The sequence below is a fragment of the Apteryx rowi genome, unplaced genomic scaffold (assembly GCF_003343035.1).
Source record: "Apteryx rowi isolate R43461 unplaced genomic scaffold, aptRow1 scaffold_4, whole genome shotgun sequence".
Classification (NCBI taxonomy): domain Eukaryota; kingdom Metazoa; phylum Chordata; class Aves; order Apterygiformes; family Apterygidae; genus Apteryx; species Apteryx rowi.
Window position 1 is genome coordinate 2,510,866 of NW_020450529.1, and position 21,375 is coordinate 2,532,240.

The window sequence follows — 21,375 nt, forward strand, 5'->3', positions numbered from 1 at the left end:
GTGCCTCCAAACAGCCCTCACCTCAGGTATGCAATCTTCATGGGTTACTACCCTCACAATGTCATCCAAAGGAAGAAGGGAGTTGCATTTTATTTCTGTGTAGACATTTTTGCCTTCCGTGCACACAGCCAGCAGTTCTACTAAATGGATATGGTACATCAGTGGGCTGTTTTCATCCATCCGATCTCTCTCTGATCTCATCATTTGCACCAAAGTCTGGAAGGAGGCTCTGTCATTGTAGAACACCAGGACATCTTCTCCTGCATTCACCAGCTACCAAGAAAAATATTCCATCAGCAGATCAAAGCTTGTGCCTTTCCCCACAGCATCCTCCCCTAATCTGCGAGTTGACCATTACAGTGCAAATCCTGATTAGCTATTCTTTAGAAACTTAAAAGTGCAGCCCACCAAGTCAGCTTGACATTCTTCTTCACGGGATAGATGGCTCAAATATGACATTTTCTCTTAAAGAATTTAACACTTCTAAACTGCTGAAGAACTTCAAAGTCAGTTCAACTGACTGCCTAGACAGAAGTTGTGCCAAGAAGCTTGTGACTTTCCATTGTGCTTTTTTATTTCACATACATTGCCTCAGCTGACTTTTTAGCACAGTTAGCTGTAGACATACCATTTTGTTCAGAGAAATGCCCCAGGGGCACGCTGGATGGGAGAACAGCAAGGCTCAACAATTCCACCCTTCTGAACAAACATCATCAATTTTCCAAAACTAGGTAGTGATGTGTTAAGTCACACAATGAACATTTCTATCAACTTCACATTTTAGATCTGGATATCCAGATTTTCAGAATAGTTCACACCTCCCATAACTCCACCAAGGAAATGAGAACGAGCTCAGGCTGAGCATGCAGGCTCAGAGCTCTGAGAGAGTCCTCTGTAGAATCTGTGGCACATGGCTAGATAAAACATACAAGATAACCCTCCTTCTCAGCAGATGCTGACCTCTGTGGAAGCTGATCACTGAGCATCTTGCAAACTTGACTCCGTGTTGGGAAGCTCACAAACCCATTTTTAAACTGAACCACAAAATGTGAAAGACCTTTGATCAGTCTAGTAAGATTGATATGCAAAAGCCAGAACTTGACAAATCTGATCCTTGGGCTCCCCCTGCTGAGGAGGCCAATAAACATCCCATCCTCAGACAGGCAATACGCTGTCAGACAGATCACTTTTAAAGTCTAAGTTAAAGGGATTTATTCACCCTTTTCTTACCTCTCCCTCCTGTCCTATCAATTTCACCAGTTACCTATATACCCAGATTTCTGAAGACACTCAATCTTTTTCTCCTTCAGCACTTAAGACTCATATATTCAAATGTGAAGGATGAGAAGAAATTCCCATCAAGATACTCTACTGTCATGGTAAAGTTTTCCCTCTGCATTAGTGATCTTGAAATTAAACTGTTTCTCAYATAGCCAATTTTGCTAGAGAAAGGAGCCCTTCCTTCAGCTTAAGCCCACCTATATCCTGCTTTGTAGAAGTCTGGAAAATAACTTGCACGTATCATTAATAACCAACCCTTCTTTATACCTATAGGTGATGAGCCCAGAGAGCTTCTGGTCGCAGAAAAGCCTGTGCTTTCTGGTAGCTGTATGCTCTTTTTGCATTGTGAGAGCTAGCTGTCAGTTTCTTGGCACTCCCAGAAGCGAGAGGATCAATTTGTCACTTTTACCAAATGGTATGTGAAAACTTCTGTTCAGACCTTGCAAATCTGTACAGCTCTCACCTCAGCCATTACCATATCTTGGCATTTCTTAATGAATTTTCCTTCCGCCTTGACAATTGTCTGCAGGAACTTTATGTACTGAACATTTCTGCCATGTGTTTCTATACAGTGGACAAAGTGTTGAACAACTCGTTCATTAATCTCACTGCAAAGCTGGAAGTTGTTCATGAAAATGTGTTGCATTGTTACTGCTTCCAGAATCTAATGAAGGGGATAAAGAAAGAAAGAAATTAACAAACAAACCAGCCACCAAACCTGGAGGTCAGGATAAAGTCACACTCCTGCAGGACACGTGACTGAAAAGAACATTTCCGAGGATCTAATCTTTCAGCCCAGTGACTTGTATCTGAGGCCATTTTTCAGTCCACTTCAGTCTCTCAAACTTTCTACACTGAAACAGTCCTAAACACATCTTGCCAACTTTCTAGGCTTCAAAATGAAAACAAAATGTGAACCCTTCAACCAGTCTTGCATCAGAAGAGGCCCAGAGGCAATCACCAAGGACAATCCATTCTCTTTTCTTGCGGGGGCAGGGGGGAATGGTATGAAGTTATTCTTACCCCTGGGTTAAGAAACAGGTTTATGTGCTTGTGCAGCAATGCCTGGTTCTGTTGGTTCCCAGCACAAAAGTTCTGTAAAAACTCATGTGCAAGCTTCATTATCTCCTGCATCCTTGTGTCTTCAGCCTGTGAATGTATGACAAAAGATAGGGTTAAAAAGACTCTAAAGGTTCACTTTCAGGTGAGTACACTGCATGAGCCTCAAACCCAGCTCTGCAAGAGAACTGTCACGTCTCGCTCACACTCCAAAGAAAAACAAGCCTCCACCCAGGTCACAGACATGAGGGATGAATTTGGCCTGCTTCACAGTTTTAAACRTCATCAAAAATAAAGACCATAATAGAAATTACAGTAGTTTATTCTCTAGAAATTCAGTCCAGGACCAAGTCTGCCAGCAACGTGCTCTAGTCACTTTTACACTTCTGAACATACCAGTACATGGGCCAAGCCACACATCACCACCCTGGGGCTACATCGGAAAATTACCATGTTCCACTGAAATGCATTTTAGCAGCGACAAATAGGTAGTTTATGGCAAAGAAGAGATGGAAAGTTATTATTGCAACAGTTAAGCCCAGTTTATATTTACTGGAATCTGCACACTATTTGCRTGCTTCCAAGTGCAGTTCAGGAATCAGTGCCTTTCCTCTGACATCAGTCTAGATTACCAACCCCTGATGGTATAAAACACAGCTTGGAAAAATCAGTGTCTGTTTTTATTTTTAAGGAGGTGCATACATTACCAAGGGTAAAGCACCTTCCACACTGCCTGTCCAATAGAGTATTTATACGTATGGGACAGAATGGTGACAAGGTGCTGGAGAAGCTGTTTTGGCTGATAATTTTTTCRGGCAAAATATGAATCAGGACAGGACGAGACTTAGCTTAACATTATTCAAAGCTACTGTCTGGAATTACTGGTTCTCAGAAATCTGTGGAGTTTGGAACAGAGGACAGCAGAGCAGTTGGGAAAACGTGAAGAGCTCCCTCACCTATGCAATAATACCTGGCATCGGTGGCTAATGGGCAGCCAAGGCAATCTAGCTCGGGATGTGTTAATCAGCACAGTGCAGCGCTATGCAGAGATCTAGGCAAACTCAGGCAAACTGAGCAGCCCAGCAAMCCGGGCTTCCGCCTGTACAGCTGACACAATACGGCACTCGGACAAGGCTGATAACGAACAGGAGCCCTCTCTTGGGTAGCCAACTGATATTTATTCCGTTCTAAGGGGGAGTTTGGGATCCCACGATTAGGAAGCAGGAATGGGGGGGCTGTATCTGTGTTTGCTAACTCCTGGACAGAAYGCAGGTGTCTGCAGGCACGCTGCTGAGGACTCCCACCGGTGACATGGCACCCTGGTTTACCATCAGAGTTCCCGGATGGCTCTCACAAAGCTACCTCACAGTAACAACTAGTGTCTGGCTTCTGCGGACGCTGCTTAACCTGAAGGCAGCACATCCGTCCCATGAAAAACTGAAAGCTAAGCCTTGGTCTTATTCTGAGCTACAAYGGACAAATATTTGTTCAGGAATTAGTGTAGAACATTGTATATCCAAAGACTGCAAACAAACAAAAGCTTAGATAAGCTTACAATTATTTCTGAAGCACAGATATTTAAAAGGAAGGTTCAGGAAGATTCAGATGAGGTACTAAAAGCTAGTCAACATAATAGGAAGGAAGGCAATAGCTGCACAGGGACCCAACCTTTTCATAAGGGATCTGCAACAACTCCAGCACAACCGTGTGAGCTCCCATGTTCCTCAGAAGCCTCTGCTGCTGTTTCCGGCTTTTCCGGACTGAAGCACTTTCCTGAACACAGAGCTTGCTAAGCCGCAGCAAAATCTGGAGAAGAGAGAAACTTTAAAACTGAAATTCTGCATTTTATTTTAGAACATGCTAGGTGCCTTCCAGAGAAAAGTAACAGCAGAAAACAAATCTGAACAGACCAGAGCAGCTCTAGGTCACTGGTCTATCAGCAAAATCAAAGTTTTGTGGTCTCAAGACAAGGAGCGAAGACCAGACTAAGGCCTGGTTGCTCCTGCAGTAACAGCAATATGAAAGGCCAGAGGGGGATCCAAGCACTGCAAGGAAACGTGGCGTGCCGGGGCCAGGGAGGCACAGGGCGCCCGCTGCTCCCCAGGGCTGGCTGCGGCTCTGCTCGCCACCACGCTCCCATGAGACCGGAGCCCACGCGGTCTTTCATCATTGCGGCACAGGCGAAGCAAGCAGTGTGGCAACAGCTATTTTATCACATCTGGCGGTTTACTGACTGCAGCACTAGACATTTCTCTATAACTAGCTTTGGTCCTGCGGAATTCAACCCTGTAAAGTTAACGCAACATCTGGCTCAACAGCACGGTGCCATGGAAAGCCCATTATCTCATAACATACAAGTGCCAACACATGCTTTGTCTGATATTTTTGAGCCTAAATTTCAACAGCACAGAGTTTGAGCACARGCTACTCGGGACAGGGCAATTTAAACAACTTTTTGACTGGCTTACTTCCTTTATAGTCTTTAACAACAAAAATATTGTGTTACCATTGAAACAGCAACATAATGTTGCATTTCTCACTAATCCATTCTTAAGGAAAGCATATACATGTCGTGCTTATTATATTCCTGGCTTCTCATTCAAGTTGGGATATGTTATTACTCAGCAAATAGTTTCCACAATGGAAGAATGACTCAGATTTTCCTGGGTGTCACCCTCTGACTGCAGCTCTCCAGAGCTGCATTACTCATTTACACTTCCATTTAACTGTAAAGCAGCAAAGTTTTACCTCTTTTACTACACGGTAGTTGTAGCTGCTAGTACTTTCAGGTTTTTGTGACTTGCTGTGACCTTCCTGTGGAYAAAATCAGACAATTTATTAGTAGCTTACAGTATTTTCTTCATGAAGACTAAAATTACTGTTCTACGGTAGTGATGGCTCCCTTCCTGGAAGAGAGTGTCATCCTTCGACTTGCTGACAGTCTCAGGAAAATACATATAATTATCCTGTCAAGTCACATTGACCTCTATAACATAAAATAAGGCAAGGGTGGAATGATTTTACAGTCAGTAACCTCCTGTCCTTTCAATCAGTTGTAACATTCTGTCTGTAATCAAGCTCCCCCCAAAACTTCTAACTTTCTCTCCCTCTAGTATAATTAAACTGTAATTATATTCATAACAAAAGATGCCTCATAGTACTATGCACATGGAAAGCAAGGAGTAAATTACTCTTTAGTTACTTCCAACAATAGACTTTCATATGTAGGGACTATTTCTTGCATTCCCTCACCCAGTCTTATTTGATTGCAATTACACTAAGACAAAAGACATTTAGTTAGTTTTAAGCCCGATGTTCATGCTAGGAAAGTTCAGTGATACCAGGTACAGAAAAAGCACCAAACATATACCAGGTTTCTTAAACACAGAGTTCTTTTGTCATTTTACAATAGCGAATACTAAAAACTGCAGGGATAAAGAGAAATATTTGAGGATTTTTCACATCTTCTCTTCAGCGTGTTGTATTTTGCATTAATACAGCACTTTAGCATATCATGTTCAATTTAGCATTCAGCCRTTAGCTTCACTAACAGATTTACTAAAAATCCCCCACACTATTAATACACRCACTATGTTAATAGCTATAATTAAAAAAAAGCAGTGCTACAACCCTACGTTACATATACAAATAACTTCACCAAAAGATTATCACACAAACAATTGTGTCAAGAAAGCACTGTCAATGTGACTCACTTTGGGGTTTTGGCACCCAGGTAACCTCACTCACGGTGGTCTCTGCCACACTACCACAACTCACRCTGTGTCATGATTCAAAAATGCCTCCCCTTAATGGTTTGCAACTCCGCACTCACGTTATTTTAGGTACTTCAGACCTGGTGGGGAACAGGCACACTCACTCTCTCCTTGCTTGAAAGGACACAATGTGGGAGTCAGAAGAAACCAAGCCAACTGCTCTGCTGGACAAAACCTAAAGATGACACTTCAGAGGGTGCTAATTCTGAGCAGTTTCCACCTCAGACTAGCCAGCATCAATTAGTGCAAGTTCTCATTTTAATTCTTGCCTTCGTGTAAAAGCAATACAAATAAATTCACAAGGCTATGCAGTGTATTGAAAAGATACCTTTCTTTTTTTAAATCATAGTTCTGGAAATAGTTACATTTCAAAAAAATAAAACTAGCATATGAATTTGGGCAAGCACAATCTAATTACCTCTTTTTTCTTGTGTTCATTTTCACCTTGCACTCCATCCATAGTCTCATCAGGACCCTGGCCTTTGTACACCCAAAGCTCTGATTTTTCCACAATAGACCTCAGCTGGTCCAAATCTTGCTTTATCTGCTTGTAGTTGTCAACATCTTGGCTGGTAACAAGCAGTTGAACCTTACATGAATGTAATCCATTAGTTGCACAAAAGGACGTTTTAGTTGAAATATGTACATTCAGATGAGGAATAATGCATATAGCATGTAGACATACCTGTTTAAAAGCTTGAAGGACTTCTTGCCTCTGACTAAAATGCCGGAAGAGTAGCTGAAGTGCTCCAGACACCAGAGGAGGATAATCATGCATTGTTAAATGCAACAAAACTCTGAGAAAGGTTCTGCCACCGTGATCATCCAAATCCAATGGTGTATTCTCCTCACTGAAAACAGAGTGTAAGAATTAACTAGCATATTAAACTTAATGTCCCAGCGGGTTAAGTAGTCCAGTCTCCCATGGTAGGAAATTATTATTATTTTTTAATTGGGAGGCAAAATTATCAATCAAGCACAATCTCAAGATATACAGGTTTTCTGMCATTCTGCTTTATTGGAAAACTGTTCCAGAATCTCAGGGCCAAATCATACAGGATTATTTGTCCCTATGCCAGTATCATCCTTTTGCTTGAACAATTCTTGTCCATCCCTAGTACTACCCTTTCCTCACTATTTACAAAACACAGCCCTATGTCAGTATCCAGGTTGCAATGCTAATTGTCAGGTACTTCTAATCTCTGCACTTCTCCTTTCTGAGAATGAGAAACTACGCTGGCTTTTTGGCACCAGTGACCCTGAATCTTTCTTGCATCCTGCTTCCAACTGAGTCCGCACACTTATATTAGAAACTCTGGTTATTAATTTTGTAAGTGGATCTCTCTCACCCCTTATCCCCCAAGGAATCAGTTATCTTAGGTTTACAGAAAAGAACTGCAGCTTCAAACAGCTTAAGGACAGTTCGAATATAAAGTTTCATGGTGCTCTAACAGACAGGGAGTGGAATAGCAGGATAAACTCGAGCACTTCAAGTTTGTCATTGACTTGCCATCCTGTGATTCAAGAAAGGATATAAGCAACTCCAAAAGAATGGCAGATATTGAAAGTACAGCTTATTTTGTTCTGTCACGTGTGTGCAGTTTAACACTGCATTAAAAAAAAAAAAAAAGGCTAAATATATTTCTAACTCAGTAAAAGTCCCAATCCTTGTCTACAGAATCTTTTCCAGCTAAGATTTTACAGCAGTATTCAGCTTAGATGCACTAATCCTCCAATTTCTCTTTCATCTGCACAAGTGAAGCACTCCCATGAAGATCYTTCTGGCTGAAGAAAGACCACCTGTGCCTTATCTGGGACTTTTAATCCATATGGATGTTACTTTGAGCGGTATCAAAGCCATCTCATGAAAATGAAGCCTAGGTAAGTATGATGGCTGTTTCTAGTCTTTTCCCAGTTACCACCTCACTTTCAACTGCAAGCTGCATCTCTGCTGAGCCCACTGAGGGCTTCAGCCTGGGAACTGAACAACCGTAACATGATTACTAGTGAAAAGATACTTTCCTTCCACCAAAGATCCCCTCAGCTTGTTCTTCAATATGTTCAAAGTCTAGGGCTCCTGAGAAAATAGGAACAGACAAATAAGTTATGTCAGAGTTGCACCAAAGATGTTTTTGCAGCCTAAAAATATTTTAAACAGTAAGTGGGGAGGCAAGTGTAAGCAAGAGGGTCATAATGAGCTGAAAGAAACAGAGAGATTACTGAAGCAATCTGGAAAGCTAATATAAAACAATAAATTAACCTGGTCTCAGCTCACAAATTAAATTGCATAGTCACTTCAGCAACATCCACATTTAATCCTCTATTGTCTATTTTTAAATTATACCACTAGCATTTAAAGATGCTAATAGGAATTAGTGTCATTCTGAGAGGGTCACCCACAAACACACTGAACTTCAGCTATTAAACATTCTAAGCAATAAATTGAACAATGACACCAATACCGCTATGGCTCAACAGAAAAATGTCTTTACATTTCTCAGTATAAGGTACACATTATCACATTGACTATAATTAATATTCTGGAATAAAAAAAAAAGAAAAGAGTAAAACAGCGTTTGGCTTTTTTCCCCTCAGGAAGTTTATCAGCTACATATTGTACAAATGTGCATTTCTTCCCTCTATGCTGCCCCAACACTCTTTCTGACTACCTGAAATTGCAACAGTCTGATCTGAACACTGCTGGGTGTGTTAATTCGTAAGACAGTTRAATTACAAGACCTACTATTGAGAACAAAAGGCAAAGTAAGGAGAAAAGCTTGAATGAAAAAACTGATGGTAAGTTCAAAATAGAGAAAGACTGTTGATGTTACCAGGTCAGCTTCTGTTTGCAAATTTTGAAACAGCCAGATCAAAGTGAATCATTTCATTTTCTAAAGCTACATTCAAAGTACTTGCGCTGCTCCCCCCCAGTTCTCACTGAAGCGAGCAGGAGCTGACACTCTGCAGTCACCCGAGACCCTGGTCTGCGCCCAAAGACTTCAGACTTGGGGCTCTGAATCTTTCACGAGCATTTGCAAAGGGGAACAAAAAGAGGGCACGGGGACTTAAAACCTTTGTCCAAAGTGTTTCGCCTCTTTCTTCCAAAGTTCAGCACAGAGACGCTGCTCTAGCTCTACCCAACCAGGCCCATTCCCAAGGCCCTGGCACTCCAAGAGAAGCCGTTGGACAGACAGTCCAAGGAAAAAAAAAAAAAAAGATAATTTTGAAGTGAGATCAAAAGAAACATGTCTCCTCCCTTGCAGGGCTTAACATCTAAAACACATTCTCCCTTATCTTTCTCCTTTGCATCTAGAGATATGGTCCCCAAATTGGGGGGTGGGGGGGGAATTGTTTGATCTGTAATAAACTGCACTTTTAAAGTCCAGTGATTCCTTCCTGGTACAGATCCTAACTACAAAACACTTTTTCCCATGGAAAGTGATACAGCAATTAACATCACTCTACATACCCAAAATATTATCCTGCTTTCAATCAAAAGCAACACCGGTAATGACAAACTCTTCTTTCCATACTTTACACATCCATACCTTTGTCTAGCAGCACTGAGACATGGTAACAGTTAGATGTCTTGTCTTTAGAAAAGAAAAATTTGGGAGAGCAGATGTATCAGGCTGGGTGGGGTGAGAGAGGATCCGATTACTTTGGGAGTCCTTTTCCGCCACCCAGAAACATTAGTAGAAAAGATTCAATTCGAAGCCCGTGACAGACCACACATGGTAGTGTTTACATCAGATTTTGTTTAAAGAGCACATCTCAGTCTCTGGGTGAAGTCACACTTAATACATGGAAACAGGCAGGAGACAGTACAAATAAGTCCTGGGTTCTGTTTGGAGTACATGGAAGTGATTTCTACTGTTATTCCCTCTGTCAGCAGAGTACTCCACTTCAGCAGGACCATTCACATGCCAAAGCAAGGTAGGAGCCTGAATCAAGCATCCAACTAGAGCTAAGATTGAAGAGTCTTCCCTAACACGCACAAACTCACTCTTTGCAAAATAACTAACCTGGTACATTAGTTGGCAGTTCCTGATTACTGCTTCCAGTGGGCGATTCAGACATCTGGGCATTGCTTTCATCAAATTCATGCTTAAATATACACAGCAGGCAGGAGATTCTGTAGTCCAATCTCACATTCAAAATAAACTGATGATACAGAAGTAGCAAGAATGGTAAAATAATTTTTCTATTTCTAGCACATGTACAATTTGCACATATGCAGTGCTACTAATAGGCAAGATCTGCCTAGTAAAAATGTGGATTTCACTTGAAGAGGTACACAAAAGTATTTCTTAAATCCCCCAAATTCAGGATTTTTTTCAGTGATTCCACTGACAGTATAACAATATGCACATAGTGCTAAGTACTTATGAATAAAAGATTTTGACAGAGTTTTGATCCTTTATTATTGTCCAAAGCATGCATCCTCACACCACCCCCCTCCAGAAAGGAAAGCATTACTATCTCTATTTTAAATTAACAGGAACCTAATAGACAAGTGTTGTTGTCTTGCTCACACAGACTCCCACGGGCCTGTGGCAGAGAAGCTGAACGTGAGCAGTCAAGAGCCAAGCCAGTGCCATAATCACAGCAGCAAAACTTGCTGTTGTTACACAACAGGTAACAGTTCAGGTGCACTGGAGGCTTCATTAGCACTGATGCACCTCAGAAGAGAGGTTCTCCTTTTTGGTGGTATCACGACAACTCTCTTGAAAGAAGTACAGTGAAAGAACACTAAGTTCTTTCTACTTCAGGGGACGATACTTAATGCCAGTATTAATAACTCATGGTAACAGAGGTAATATTGGTACATTAAAATACCTCACTGCACCTTACCAGGCCATATAAGAGAAGTTTTGGATTTAATTAAACTTAGAAATAGTGAAATAGCAGAAGGAAATGAATCAAGCTTCCTCTACGTGCTGCATCTGTTGCAGAGCGGAAGGGCATAACCTCAGACCCAGCGATGCGTGAAGCCTCCCACGGAGGGCACAGGGAAGGCACGCCATGGCTTTCCTGCTGCTTAGCATGCTTTCACCCACAAGGCTTTTGCAGCATTTTGGCTTTAGCTTGGGCTATTTGCCCAAGAGGTTACCAAACAGAATAGAGACTTTTGCATTGAGGGAAGGGAAGACAGAAGAATGATAGAGGTATTTTTCTTATTTTCCATATAATTTTGTGGGATCAACTACATCAAGACAGGGCTGTAGGAAAGGGAAAAAAACTTTTCTCTTCATGTCCAGAAGAGTTAGGAGTGAACCACTATAAAAAGCCAGAGATGGAAGAGATACTGAGGMTGGGGAATATGCATGTATAAAGAACACTTCAAGCTGATGACTGTACAAGCCTTGAGTGTCAAGTATATGCCCTTCCTCAGGGTGCTAGTCAAGACAGCCCTGTAGATTCAATGAAACTACTTAGAYGGTAAGGGACATATGAGCTCTCAGCTTCAGCAAACCAAATATTTACAAATTACTGTTAAATATGCAGAAGTCAATTGCAAGCTCATTTCTGTTACATTGTTTCATCCAGGTACCACCCACACAAATTACAACTCCAGTCATGACATAGCATTGTCACATGCTAGAAGAGCGCTGCCTGCCAGAAAGAGCTGCCCTTGTAACACTGCACCAGTTTGAGAGATGCACACAAGGCAGGAGTGAATTAAAAGGCAGTACTGCACTGCCTTAACGCTGAGAATAAAGAGAGCATGCAATGCCGCACTAGTTTGTATTCTTTGAATCCCTGTTACCTGAAGTATTTCGATGATCTTCAGCTTAGTATCCATCACCAGGATGTCTTCTTTCTCTGGTTCACTCTGCTTGACGTTACCCTCAGGAGCAGCAGCGAGAGGGGCCATGGGTAAGAACCCACCACCTCTGAGCACCACCTGGGTCATCAGCTCACCAACTCCGTGGATTGATCTCATCACATTGCTCCCTTCAGAGAGGTAGGTAAATATGTCAAGTTATGATGGTGTAATGGGACTGCGTTAACAGGGCAAGGACCCTTCACGTCCCTTGAAGAGGAATTGTCTCAGCATTAAACAAGGCAGGTAAACACCTAAATCCCTGGAGCAGACAGAAGTCAACGGAGCACTGTAGTATTTTTAGAAACCCCCTGCCCTCTCCCTCTTTCATCCTAGTCACCACTCAGCTTTACAGCTAAGCCTTCCATGGATGGAAGAGAGAAGACTGGGAAACCATACTGATGTTTTGAGATGAACTAGAAACCACCAATGAATKCTCTATTCTGCCAGTCGTTTTTCACCTTACCTTTACTTTCCTCGCCTTTTGCCATCTTGGTAATAGGGAAGATGGTAGTGATGTGCACACAGTCTAATATAGCAAGGAGGATTTTGGTTAGTCTGAGGAGGTCACAGAAGTTGTAGAAACCAAAATATATCAGATTTCTGGCTAAGTTAACAACCTACCAAAATAATAATAAAAAGCCTGATTAATACTCAACGTTTTGTTATCAAAGTCAAGCTGTCTTAAGACAGTGAAAAGAAGAACCTGGCTGTGTCATATTCTTATTATACTACCTCATAATTCATTGACACTGTATAATTCTGCATTTTATCAGAAAGTTTTCTAATTGTCCATAAATATTGTAATGCCTAAGTAAAGGTCTCTACCTGCAGCTGATATTCTGCAGTTACAAAATCGTATCATATTTGTCATGTTACAGAAAAGGCAAGATACATCAAGACCAGAAGGAATGTACAGATGCTCTTTATGTTTTTTTTTTTTTTTAATAAAAAAAAAAGTCTTTGACTAAAGCTTGCTGTTACTAGGTAACTGAGTTTCCCCTCAAGTCCTCCACATGTAGTGCTTCAAAATCCACACAAATAATTTGAACTATAATGCAAATATTTAAGGTAGCTCCATCACCTGAAGCAAATCCTTCAAATGTCTGTGTGGGTTTTGTTGTTGTTGTTTTTAAATCAGATGTCTTTTCTTAAATTAATGGTTATTTAGGGAACACTATTGTGTGCATTCGCTACATTTTATTTGCACAGACTATTTTAAATGGCCCAGCAAGTCACAGGATACTGTATTGTTCTCTTAATCAGCAATACCATAAGTTCTAGAGAATATCTGTACATGCAGATATAATGTTTAGTTTAGTTTTCAAGAATATTTATGCCAGTAAAGCTTGACTTTGTAATCACACAGAGCAGAAAAAGTAAACAAGGCTGCTGCAAATCTAAGACATAAGCTCACATTCATAAATTGTATTTCAAGAACTAAYGCTGCAAACTGTCACAAACTTCACTGGGGTTGCTTGCATGAGAAAACTATACTTGAAAGGAAAAGCTTGCTGAAGTTTAGTATTCACTCATTACTTGCCAATCTACCCAGTACTTAAAGTGTCAACATTCCACAAAAAAAGGATAAAAATCAAAATTGGATAACTACCTCAAAAGTGAGCTTATTTTTCTCTTTATCAGAGAAAGGGAACCTCTGACACACCACATCTCTTAAATATTCCTCTACGAATTCCATTGTTTGTGCAAATCTCTCCTTAATTTCATCTTTGGAAGTTCCACTGCTATCATAGCTGAAGAGGGAAAAAATAAAATAAAACAAACAAAAAAACCTTAGCATGCATATACACGGCTATTTTCCCCAATACATTTTTATTTGGCTTGTCAAAATCTAAGAAAAGTTAAAGGCTGTTAAACAATTTATCCAAATGAGGGAGTCAGGAAGCTGACACCATAATTTCCTGGCTTTTGCTGTTTCATCCCATATGCTCATTTCGCACTATTTAAAAACATCTGAGGAAAACAAAAAAAAGAATTTTGTCCCAATAAATAAAAAAGAAACCCCAATTTTTTTTAATGGCAACAGTGAAAAGTTACATACAACATTAACGGGAGCAGATATGGCCAAGAGATGCTGACTGTGGATGCCATTATTGCTAAGAAAACTAATACAAAAAACCTACTAGACTTCAATTTTTTTCAGTACAAATCCTAGGCTGGTTTCTAGAGTGCGCAGAGAGCATTTTAAAAAGAGAATCCCCTTCACACTCAATTAACTACCTTTTTTCCCTTTTGATCACACTGTGTGGCCTGAGCTTAAGCCATTTGTTTTTCTGTTTTGGCATTTAAACCCRAAAATGACCTATTCTATTTTAGAAAAGAAAACTAGGTTAGCAAAGAGGGAAGGAGAGGGAAAAAAACAAGAAGAAACCAAGCCCCATTACTAATACTGAAAAGACTTGAAGTCCCAATATTTAACAAAAAACGTTCAATTCCTTCAAATTAAAAAGTTCTGAACAGGTAAACGCCAGATTATTTGTACTACAAAGAGTCAGTATGAGCCCAAGGTCAGGAAATCAGGTCTACAGTCGAACTGTGGTTTTGTATAGGTTTTTACCACTGTCCCAAAATACTTTCCACAAGAGGTTAAGGAGCTTGACTCTCTATTCAGCACATCACTTGTTTCAGCCTCTTCCCCCTTGTTTTTGCTTTTGATGGTGCTAGCTACTGTATGAACAATTTACCCTGAAGAGCGTCCTCTCTAAATAAGGCAAACAAAAGTGTAGGAAGGAAAAGCAAAATACTCCTCCCCTGCTTTGCTCCCCAGGGCGAGGCCACGTGACCAGAGCCAGAGCAGCACTGTGATCACGGGAGAAAACACCTACCACCCCGTAGTCTGCACCACACATGCGCAGGAAGGTTGTTTGCTACTCAAGAARGTTCTTTTCAGCAAGCACTACGGGCAAATGAAGCTACAGGGCTTGAGTAACAGAACTAGTGAGACTACTCTTGAGATTCACTTTTTTCTTTTTTTTAAACAGGAACAGCATAAACAATGCATTAGCTTAGAATTAATCTGCTTTTGTTTTAAAAATCAAGAGTGATGTAATTTCCTTCCCCACACCTTTCCAGCAAGTACTTACTCATCAATAGCAATTTCGGAAGGTATCTCAGACCACAGACGAGCATACTTCACCGGCGTTACTTGTTCTTGGGGGTCACGATCAACGTGCATATGAAGCATTAGCCGGCAGAAAGATGCTCTCAGATCATATGGCAAGTTTTCATCAGACATGCAACGGAGAATGAGATCCACGTCCAGCTGACCAGATATTTCATTTATGGCCAGGTACTGTCGGTCAAGGCACATTCTAGCAAAGAGGTTTAGTTGGTATCTTCAGGAAAAAACAACATATAAACAGCTTACACTTTAATTTCCGGGAGCGTCCACTGCGTACAGTATTGAAACACCCTTGTAAGGTTCAGTCTAGTGTTACATACGTTTTCCAGTAACATAGCTATAATAATTATGAAAAGAATTTAAAAAACTATCAAACTCTAGTAAAAGGTAAAATAGTAGAAAAATAGAATAAGGTCATCATATTTTCCTGATAGTTATATAGAATTAAGTAATGCTATTTATGAAAGCTATAGAGGAATTCCAAAGAACAGGAACTCAGCCTAAATATTGTGGAAGACAGAACACTTGTTGATGCTCAAGCTAAAATTGATCACTTAGGCAACAAAGTAGATGGACTACAGAATCATTTAAAATTAAGTACATGATTAAGCATACTACTGAGGTCTGCTCCCTTCAATCAAAGAATATGTGGACAAAAGCTAARCTTTATTCTCAAGCTTTTCAGCCTACAAACAGAGCAAGCAATGGCATTTAAATTATGCACATTCAGTATACTGACAAATTAACCCTAAGTCACAAACCAAACGTCCAACATTCAAAAGTGTTTTGTGCTGAGTAGTGTCAACTATGAGGTTTCTTAAAAAAATTAGGATTTAATTGAAAGCAGGCTCCTTTTCACTCTAAGTGCTCCTCAAGAGAACAAACTGTATCCTAAATCCTTGTTCTGAGCACATCCATTAGTCTATAACGTAGACTAGAATGAATTAAGAACACTAGCAATCTTACTAAAAAAGAATGCAAGAAAATCCATTCTGAAAGCAGATTTTTTTTTTTTTAAATATATTATAAAACAGGTCTCCTTTGAGCTCAACCTTCTAATAGGCCCAAATAAAAAAACATATATTACGGTTCACTACATGAACCATTTCAATATAAGAGATAATGCAAAAAATACATCTTAAAAAAAATTTAGTTGTACTTTCTGCACTACCACTGTTAAGTCTGTCAAACTATTTTCAGAAGTTTATAACCCAGACACAGGAATTTGGTCTGGACTGAAACTTGATCTTACACTGTGCCAAGAACTTGGTGTCTTGTCAAGTCATCTGGAAACACTGCTTCACATTAGAAACTGCTAAAAGTATAGCTTAAGCAGTACAAAAGAGCRCCGCATTAATCAAAGCAAACTTCTTGTGGCATTTTCATGAGTTCATATATTGTCCTGCTGAGAACAAGACTACTAAAGATTTTGAGGTTAAAGAGAAATTTAGCAGGCAGGGAGAACAGCAGTAAGTTCTTTAAAATCAAAAGCAAAGACATTTGCAAGCTGAAATCCTTTGCTTCCTGCAAGTGCTTGTTCACCCTAACCACCATTTGAATTTGGGTAACCTAAACAGTTAACACACGGGCTTTCTTCTTGTGATAACACACATCTTATTAGGAAACCAAGCAGAAGTACAGGCATTAAATGCTGCTCAACTCCAATGCACTCTAAGCCTTAACTTTTTTTTAAAATCAGCTTAGACTTGCTCATACTCATAACTGGACTTCTCATCACGAATAACACGGCCCTTTTAGCTCACACTTCAAAAGAGACTTCATCCTCACTCTCTAACGGCTATTTTGCCCATTAAACCAGAATCTTTTTTGAGAATCAATTAAAGCCTGTGTAACTGAAGGCTTCCCCCCCACAGTCTTGATGCACTTTCCTAGCCAACTACTGCACATGCTGTTAACCTGTAATAGCTGAGTACGTCCCGATCTTCCTTCTGCCCTTCCTTAGCATCCTGAGCCAACTCTCTGATACTCTTACTGCGGATTTCCTTGTTACTGTCTCTCCAGAATAGCCACACTTCTTCCTCATCTTCTCCAACTTCCAAGGCATTTTCTCCACTTGACACCTCTTCAAATTCAAACCGAGAGAGGACCAACCTGCCAGAATGAAATGAGGTTAGATTACAGACTGCCAAGACCCATGCAGATCTGAGAACACTGCTTTTAAGACACTTGCTAAAATTTACTGGCAATATGAAAGTAACTAGTTCTATTCTGGGGAAGCTAAAGGAACATGGAAGTCAAAGATAAGGCTAACTGACTTTCAAAAACATCTTTACATGAGAACTGGTTCAAAGATCATTCAACAGACTAGCAAAAGATTTGGTGAAAGTAATATCCAAACTTTGATCAGTTCACTAGCCTATAAGTGCCAATTGGATCAGAACTTCCTCCTGTTTGTGTCACAAAAATAATTAGAAACCACTCAGTTATTAAAACTAAGGCAGCAATTTGGGCTTTTAGCTCTTCATCAAAAGAAAGGTCACACATCTGAATCAAATCCAAATCAAAAATCAAACACACAAGGTAAGAACAAACAAGTGATGTAGAAACTGAAGAGAATTAAATCTGCAAGAATTCTCTCATCCATCTGGGCTTTAAATACTACCTGATAAAGTCCTGTTTCCTTTTTACTGTACTTCGATACTGATCATCTGTGCCCTATTCCACATGTCATTACAAAAAGACAACTGGGATTTGGTGCCTGCTGTGAGCTCTGGCACTGGCAGGGCAATGCTGAGAGGTGGGGACCAAAGTTCCAACAGCAGAGGGAGAAGSGAGCGCGCAGAGACACATCCGTCTGCTCTGCTGCGAGCTGAGTACGATGCGCATACCTCCAAGAAGTGCTCACTCCAGTCAAGGTAGAGAAGAGCCTGAGGCCCAGGAAAGGATCAGGCCCATGGGACCCTGCACACCTTCCTGCACAGCCTGTTGGGCAGGAGATCCCAGAAGACTTCTCCCATCTATGAGCTTCAGAACCTTTTTAACCACATTCAAGGTGCAACGCTTAAAAACGCACACATGCCTGCAATTTCTTCCAGAAGTCTGTCTACTTCTATCAAACATGAGGTATCTGAAAGATTTCTGTGATCAGAGGACGGAGAATTTATCTGTCAGACATTTTGCTGCCATCAATATCTATTTATTGTGTATTTGTGGAGGCCCCACACATTTTTAACTCCTTTCTCTAAACATGCCAGCATTGTTCTCAGCTTCAAATTGCCTTCCTTTGATTTCACCCTAGCAAAACTGTCTTTAAAGTCATTAACTTACTTAGTTTCAATGAGTATGTCTGCATTTGCTGGATTCAGTACGGCTTTACAAATCAACTCCTGTGTCACTGGAATAGACTTGTTCATGGAAACACACAGATCTGAGAGATAATCCAAAAACCTGTCAAAAAACGGAAGCCAAAAGGATATCAATTCTTCTTGAGATCTCTAGAGTGAAGCGATCTATATTTCAGAGAGAAAGTATTCAGAACTCCAATCAAGGTTGCTGAGTGAGACTGTTGCCCTAGCGGGAAGTTATGGTGAATGCAAAAGTGAACTAATGTGCTCTTTTACTCATAGGYTGGCAAATACAGACTTCTCAGAAGACTAAGAGGAAAAGGGTAATCCTGTACTTAAAAATGCAGATCTCACCTGGGCTCCCTATTTTTCCTCACAAGACTAACGAAAGTGTCAATCTCGGCAGCGGTGATGTGCTTCTCCAAGAGCTTGCGATTGTTATGAAGCAGCGCTGTAATAGTGTCCTCAGCCAAGACATCATAGCCAATTTGTTTCTGCATGAAGCCAAATTGCTTGGCAATGTATTCCTTTGAAACATAAAGGGAAAGAGGAAGGTGGTGTGAGTAAATCTCAGAATTTCGGGGCTGGGGGGAAATCAATAACAGACAATAACAAGACACTTGATAATATCAACTTCCAAAGGAGAGAAGATCAGATTTCTGATTAGATTCTAATTCTTCTTCCTCTGAGAGAAAGCAAACAATGACAGACATCATCTCCCTCATTCCTGAGCTGGACATCACCAAGGCATTTATTTATCCCTATGAGTTTGCTTTTAATAACTGACACCAAATGTATAAAACTTAATTCATAGGTAAACTTTCAATGGAGCTTATAGTGTGTGTGTGTATATATATATATATATATATCTGTGAAGAAAATCTTAGAATTCACCTAGATTCAACAGTTATCAACTTCAGTTTTCTCAAATGCCCCTCAGAACTAGTTCTAATTACACGGTATATAGTCTCTGACAGAGATGAAAGGTGCTAGATAGAGCAAGACTGAGCAACCCAAAATCTCCTGCTGACTGTAGAAGCACACCACAGCAGCGTAGGGATTAATTAATAGGATGTAGCTTTATTTTTTGGAGCACTGGAACAATGTTAGTGCCTTTGCAAATTGCAGACATATTTCCAACCTGATTCTTCCTGTAATCCTGCTGAGAGTGTCTGAGTACTCTGTAGCAAAGCCGGCATATGTGCCTGAAAGGAGCATGACGCTGATCTCCAAGTTCCTCCAGTCGCAACATTGGGCCATCACCACTGTCTGTAAATGGTGCTTGCAACAACTTGAAAATCTATGGATTTATCAAAAGCCAAAGATAAAATCCCATGAGACACTGTCTTCATCTCATTAAAATTAATGTAAAAGCCTTTAAATGCCTTTAAATTTCTGTAAGGTATGTCAAAAAACACACTACAGTTACCAAGTTTGTTTCCTTGCCATAGAGTAACCCATACAGACAATGCTGTTGATCACCTTCTTCCAGCCCCATATTCTCTAATGTTTCTTCCAGCAACAGTATGATTAAAGGCCACCACCAAGGGCCTGCTGAAAGCTAGAAACTTGCAAGATCCTTTGGTCTCAGTAATTTGACCAGGCTCTCTATTATTAGGTTCTCTAGTCTGAGTGAGAACCATTCTTGTAGGCAGATGTTAGAGGATTAAAAAAAAAAGTCTACCTGCTTTAGAATATTCTGCTCTCTCATCAGTTTTTGCCGTTCTCTATTAGGTTTAGAAAACACCACTTCAAGGACATCTTGTCCAGAATTAGTTCCACCAGTAACAAAGTAGACCAAATCTTCCAACAATTTGGTAACAGATCTACAGAAAAGCCAGAAGTCGTTAATGCAAGACTATAAATTCCATCTGTTAAAAGAACAATGAAAGTRTAAAGTTGCACAGATTTAAAGTGACAGAAGAACATCAACTAGACTAATCCAGATGTTGGATAAAAGCACATAGTCTTGAGCAGAACTTAAAAATAGGAACAAGTGCTCTCTATTGCTATAGCTTTAATATTTAATAGCCAAACTGTGGTAAAATAACCATAACCATTTTAGGACAACTATATGCTCACAAAATTCTATTTGGCAGTTCTTTTAAACTGCCAAAAATCAGATGATAATCTCTCCAAGGTCAAATAAAAACCATTTACTTTGGAAGCATATGGGACCTAGCTTTATGCAGCAGACTGCATATCCTTTTTGTGCAGCCATGTACTTTTCACATACATTGTCAGAGGATTTGCAAGAAGTCATGTGTTCAGTCTTCACAAGATGGATTATAAATTCCCACACACATTTTGCAAAGCCCGTCAAGAAAGGCATGCTACAGATTATTCCTCCAGGGTTCAGAGCAGTAGTTCTCATGCTCTCATTTCACAGAGCAACAGGGAAGGTTTGACAGAATATGGCTGGAGAACCTCCAGTACAGACAAGTCAACTACAAAACTATCAAATATATATATTTATATATTTATTTATTTTTAATCAAGAAGGAAACAAAATCTCTTCTCTGAAGTTAGTGTACCTAGATGTAATTTCACAGAAACCGTTGCTGGGTAAAGGAAACRGCATTATCTGTTCCAAATTCCTGTTTCCTTACCTTCTTTCATTCTGGGTTATTGTTCCCTTTTCCAACTTGCCAGCAATGGAACCTAAAACCTTACTTGCGTCATTTGCAAAATCCAAGTCCCGAACCTCTGCAGGAGAAACTGGTACTATAGCAAAAGCTTCTTTGTCCTCTTTCACTGGAGAGGTACCAATCTAAAATCCAAAGCAATTTTATTATTAAACCAAAAGGCAGAAAACAAAGTAGTGATTCACATACTCAGTGATAATAAAACAGAAGAAAAGCCATGCTCTGAAAGAGCTTCACTTAGAGACTATTAAAGTCAAACTTTGAGAACAGCACTGTTTCATGCAATCTTATAGGTGTTCCTGAACCAAGAGAAAACATCAGATGAGATTGAAAAACAGAGCCA

The 21,375-nt window shown here is 40.2% G+C and overlaps 1 protein-coding gene across 18 annotated transcripts in view; it reads right to left on the minus strand.

Moving 5' to 3' along the window:
• Positions 1–21,375, minus strand: part of ITPR1 (inositol 1,4,5-trisphosphate receptor type 1) — a 191,537-nt gene that overhangs the window by 96,157 nt on the left and 74,005 nt on the right. For 17 of the 18 annotated variants that reach the window (XM_026074800.1, XM_026074799.1, XM_026074807.1 and 14 more), the window contains 19 exons: positions 20,997–21,157; positions 20,072–20,213; positions 19,529–19,687; positions 18,742–18,914; positions 18,371–18,490; positions 17,000–17,194; positions 15,045–15,296; positions 13,553–13,694; positions 12,407–12,560; positions 11,884–12,071; positions 10,139–10,277; positions 8,136–8,190; positions 6,799–6,964; positions 6,532–6,702; positions 5,089–5,154; positions 4,009–4,146; positions 2,305–2,430; positions 1,745–1,945; positions 22–273 (listed from right to left, as the gene is read on the minus strand). In XM_026074800.1, coding sequence (XP_025930585.1) covers positions 22–273; positions 1,745–1,945; positions 2,305–2,430; positions 4,009–4,146; positions 5,089–5,154; positions 6,532–6,702; positions 6,799–6,964; positions 8,136–8,190; positions 10,139–10,277; positions 11,884–12,071; positions 12,407–12,560; positions 13,553–13,694; positions 15,045–15,296; positions 17,000–17,194; positions 18,371–18,490; positions 18,742–18,914; positions 19,529–19,687; positions 20,072–20,213; positions 20,997–21,157 — 3,000 coding nt within the window. The remainder of the gene's footprint in view (positions 1–21; positions 274–1,744; positions 1,946–2,304; positions 2,431–4,008; positions 4,147–5,088; positions 5,155–6,531; positions 6,703–6,798; positions 6,965–8,135; positions 8,191–10,138; positions 10,278–11,883; positions 12,072–12,406; positions 12,561–13,552; positions 13,695–15,044; positions 15,297–16,999; positions 17,195–18,370; positions 18,491–18,741; positions 18,915–19,528; positions 19,688–20,071; positions 20,214–20,996; positions 21,158–21,375) is intronic. The other variant, XM_026074806.1, reaches the window with a different exon arrangement.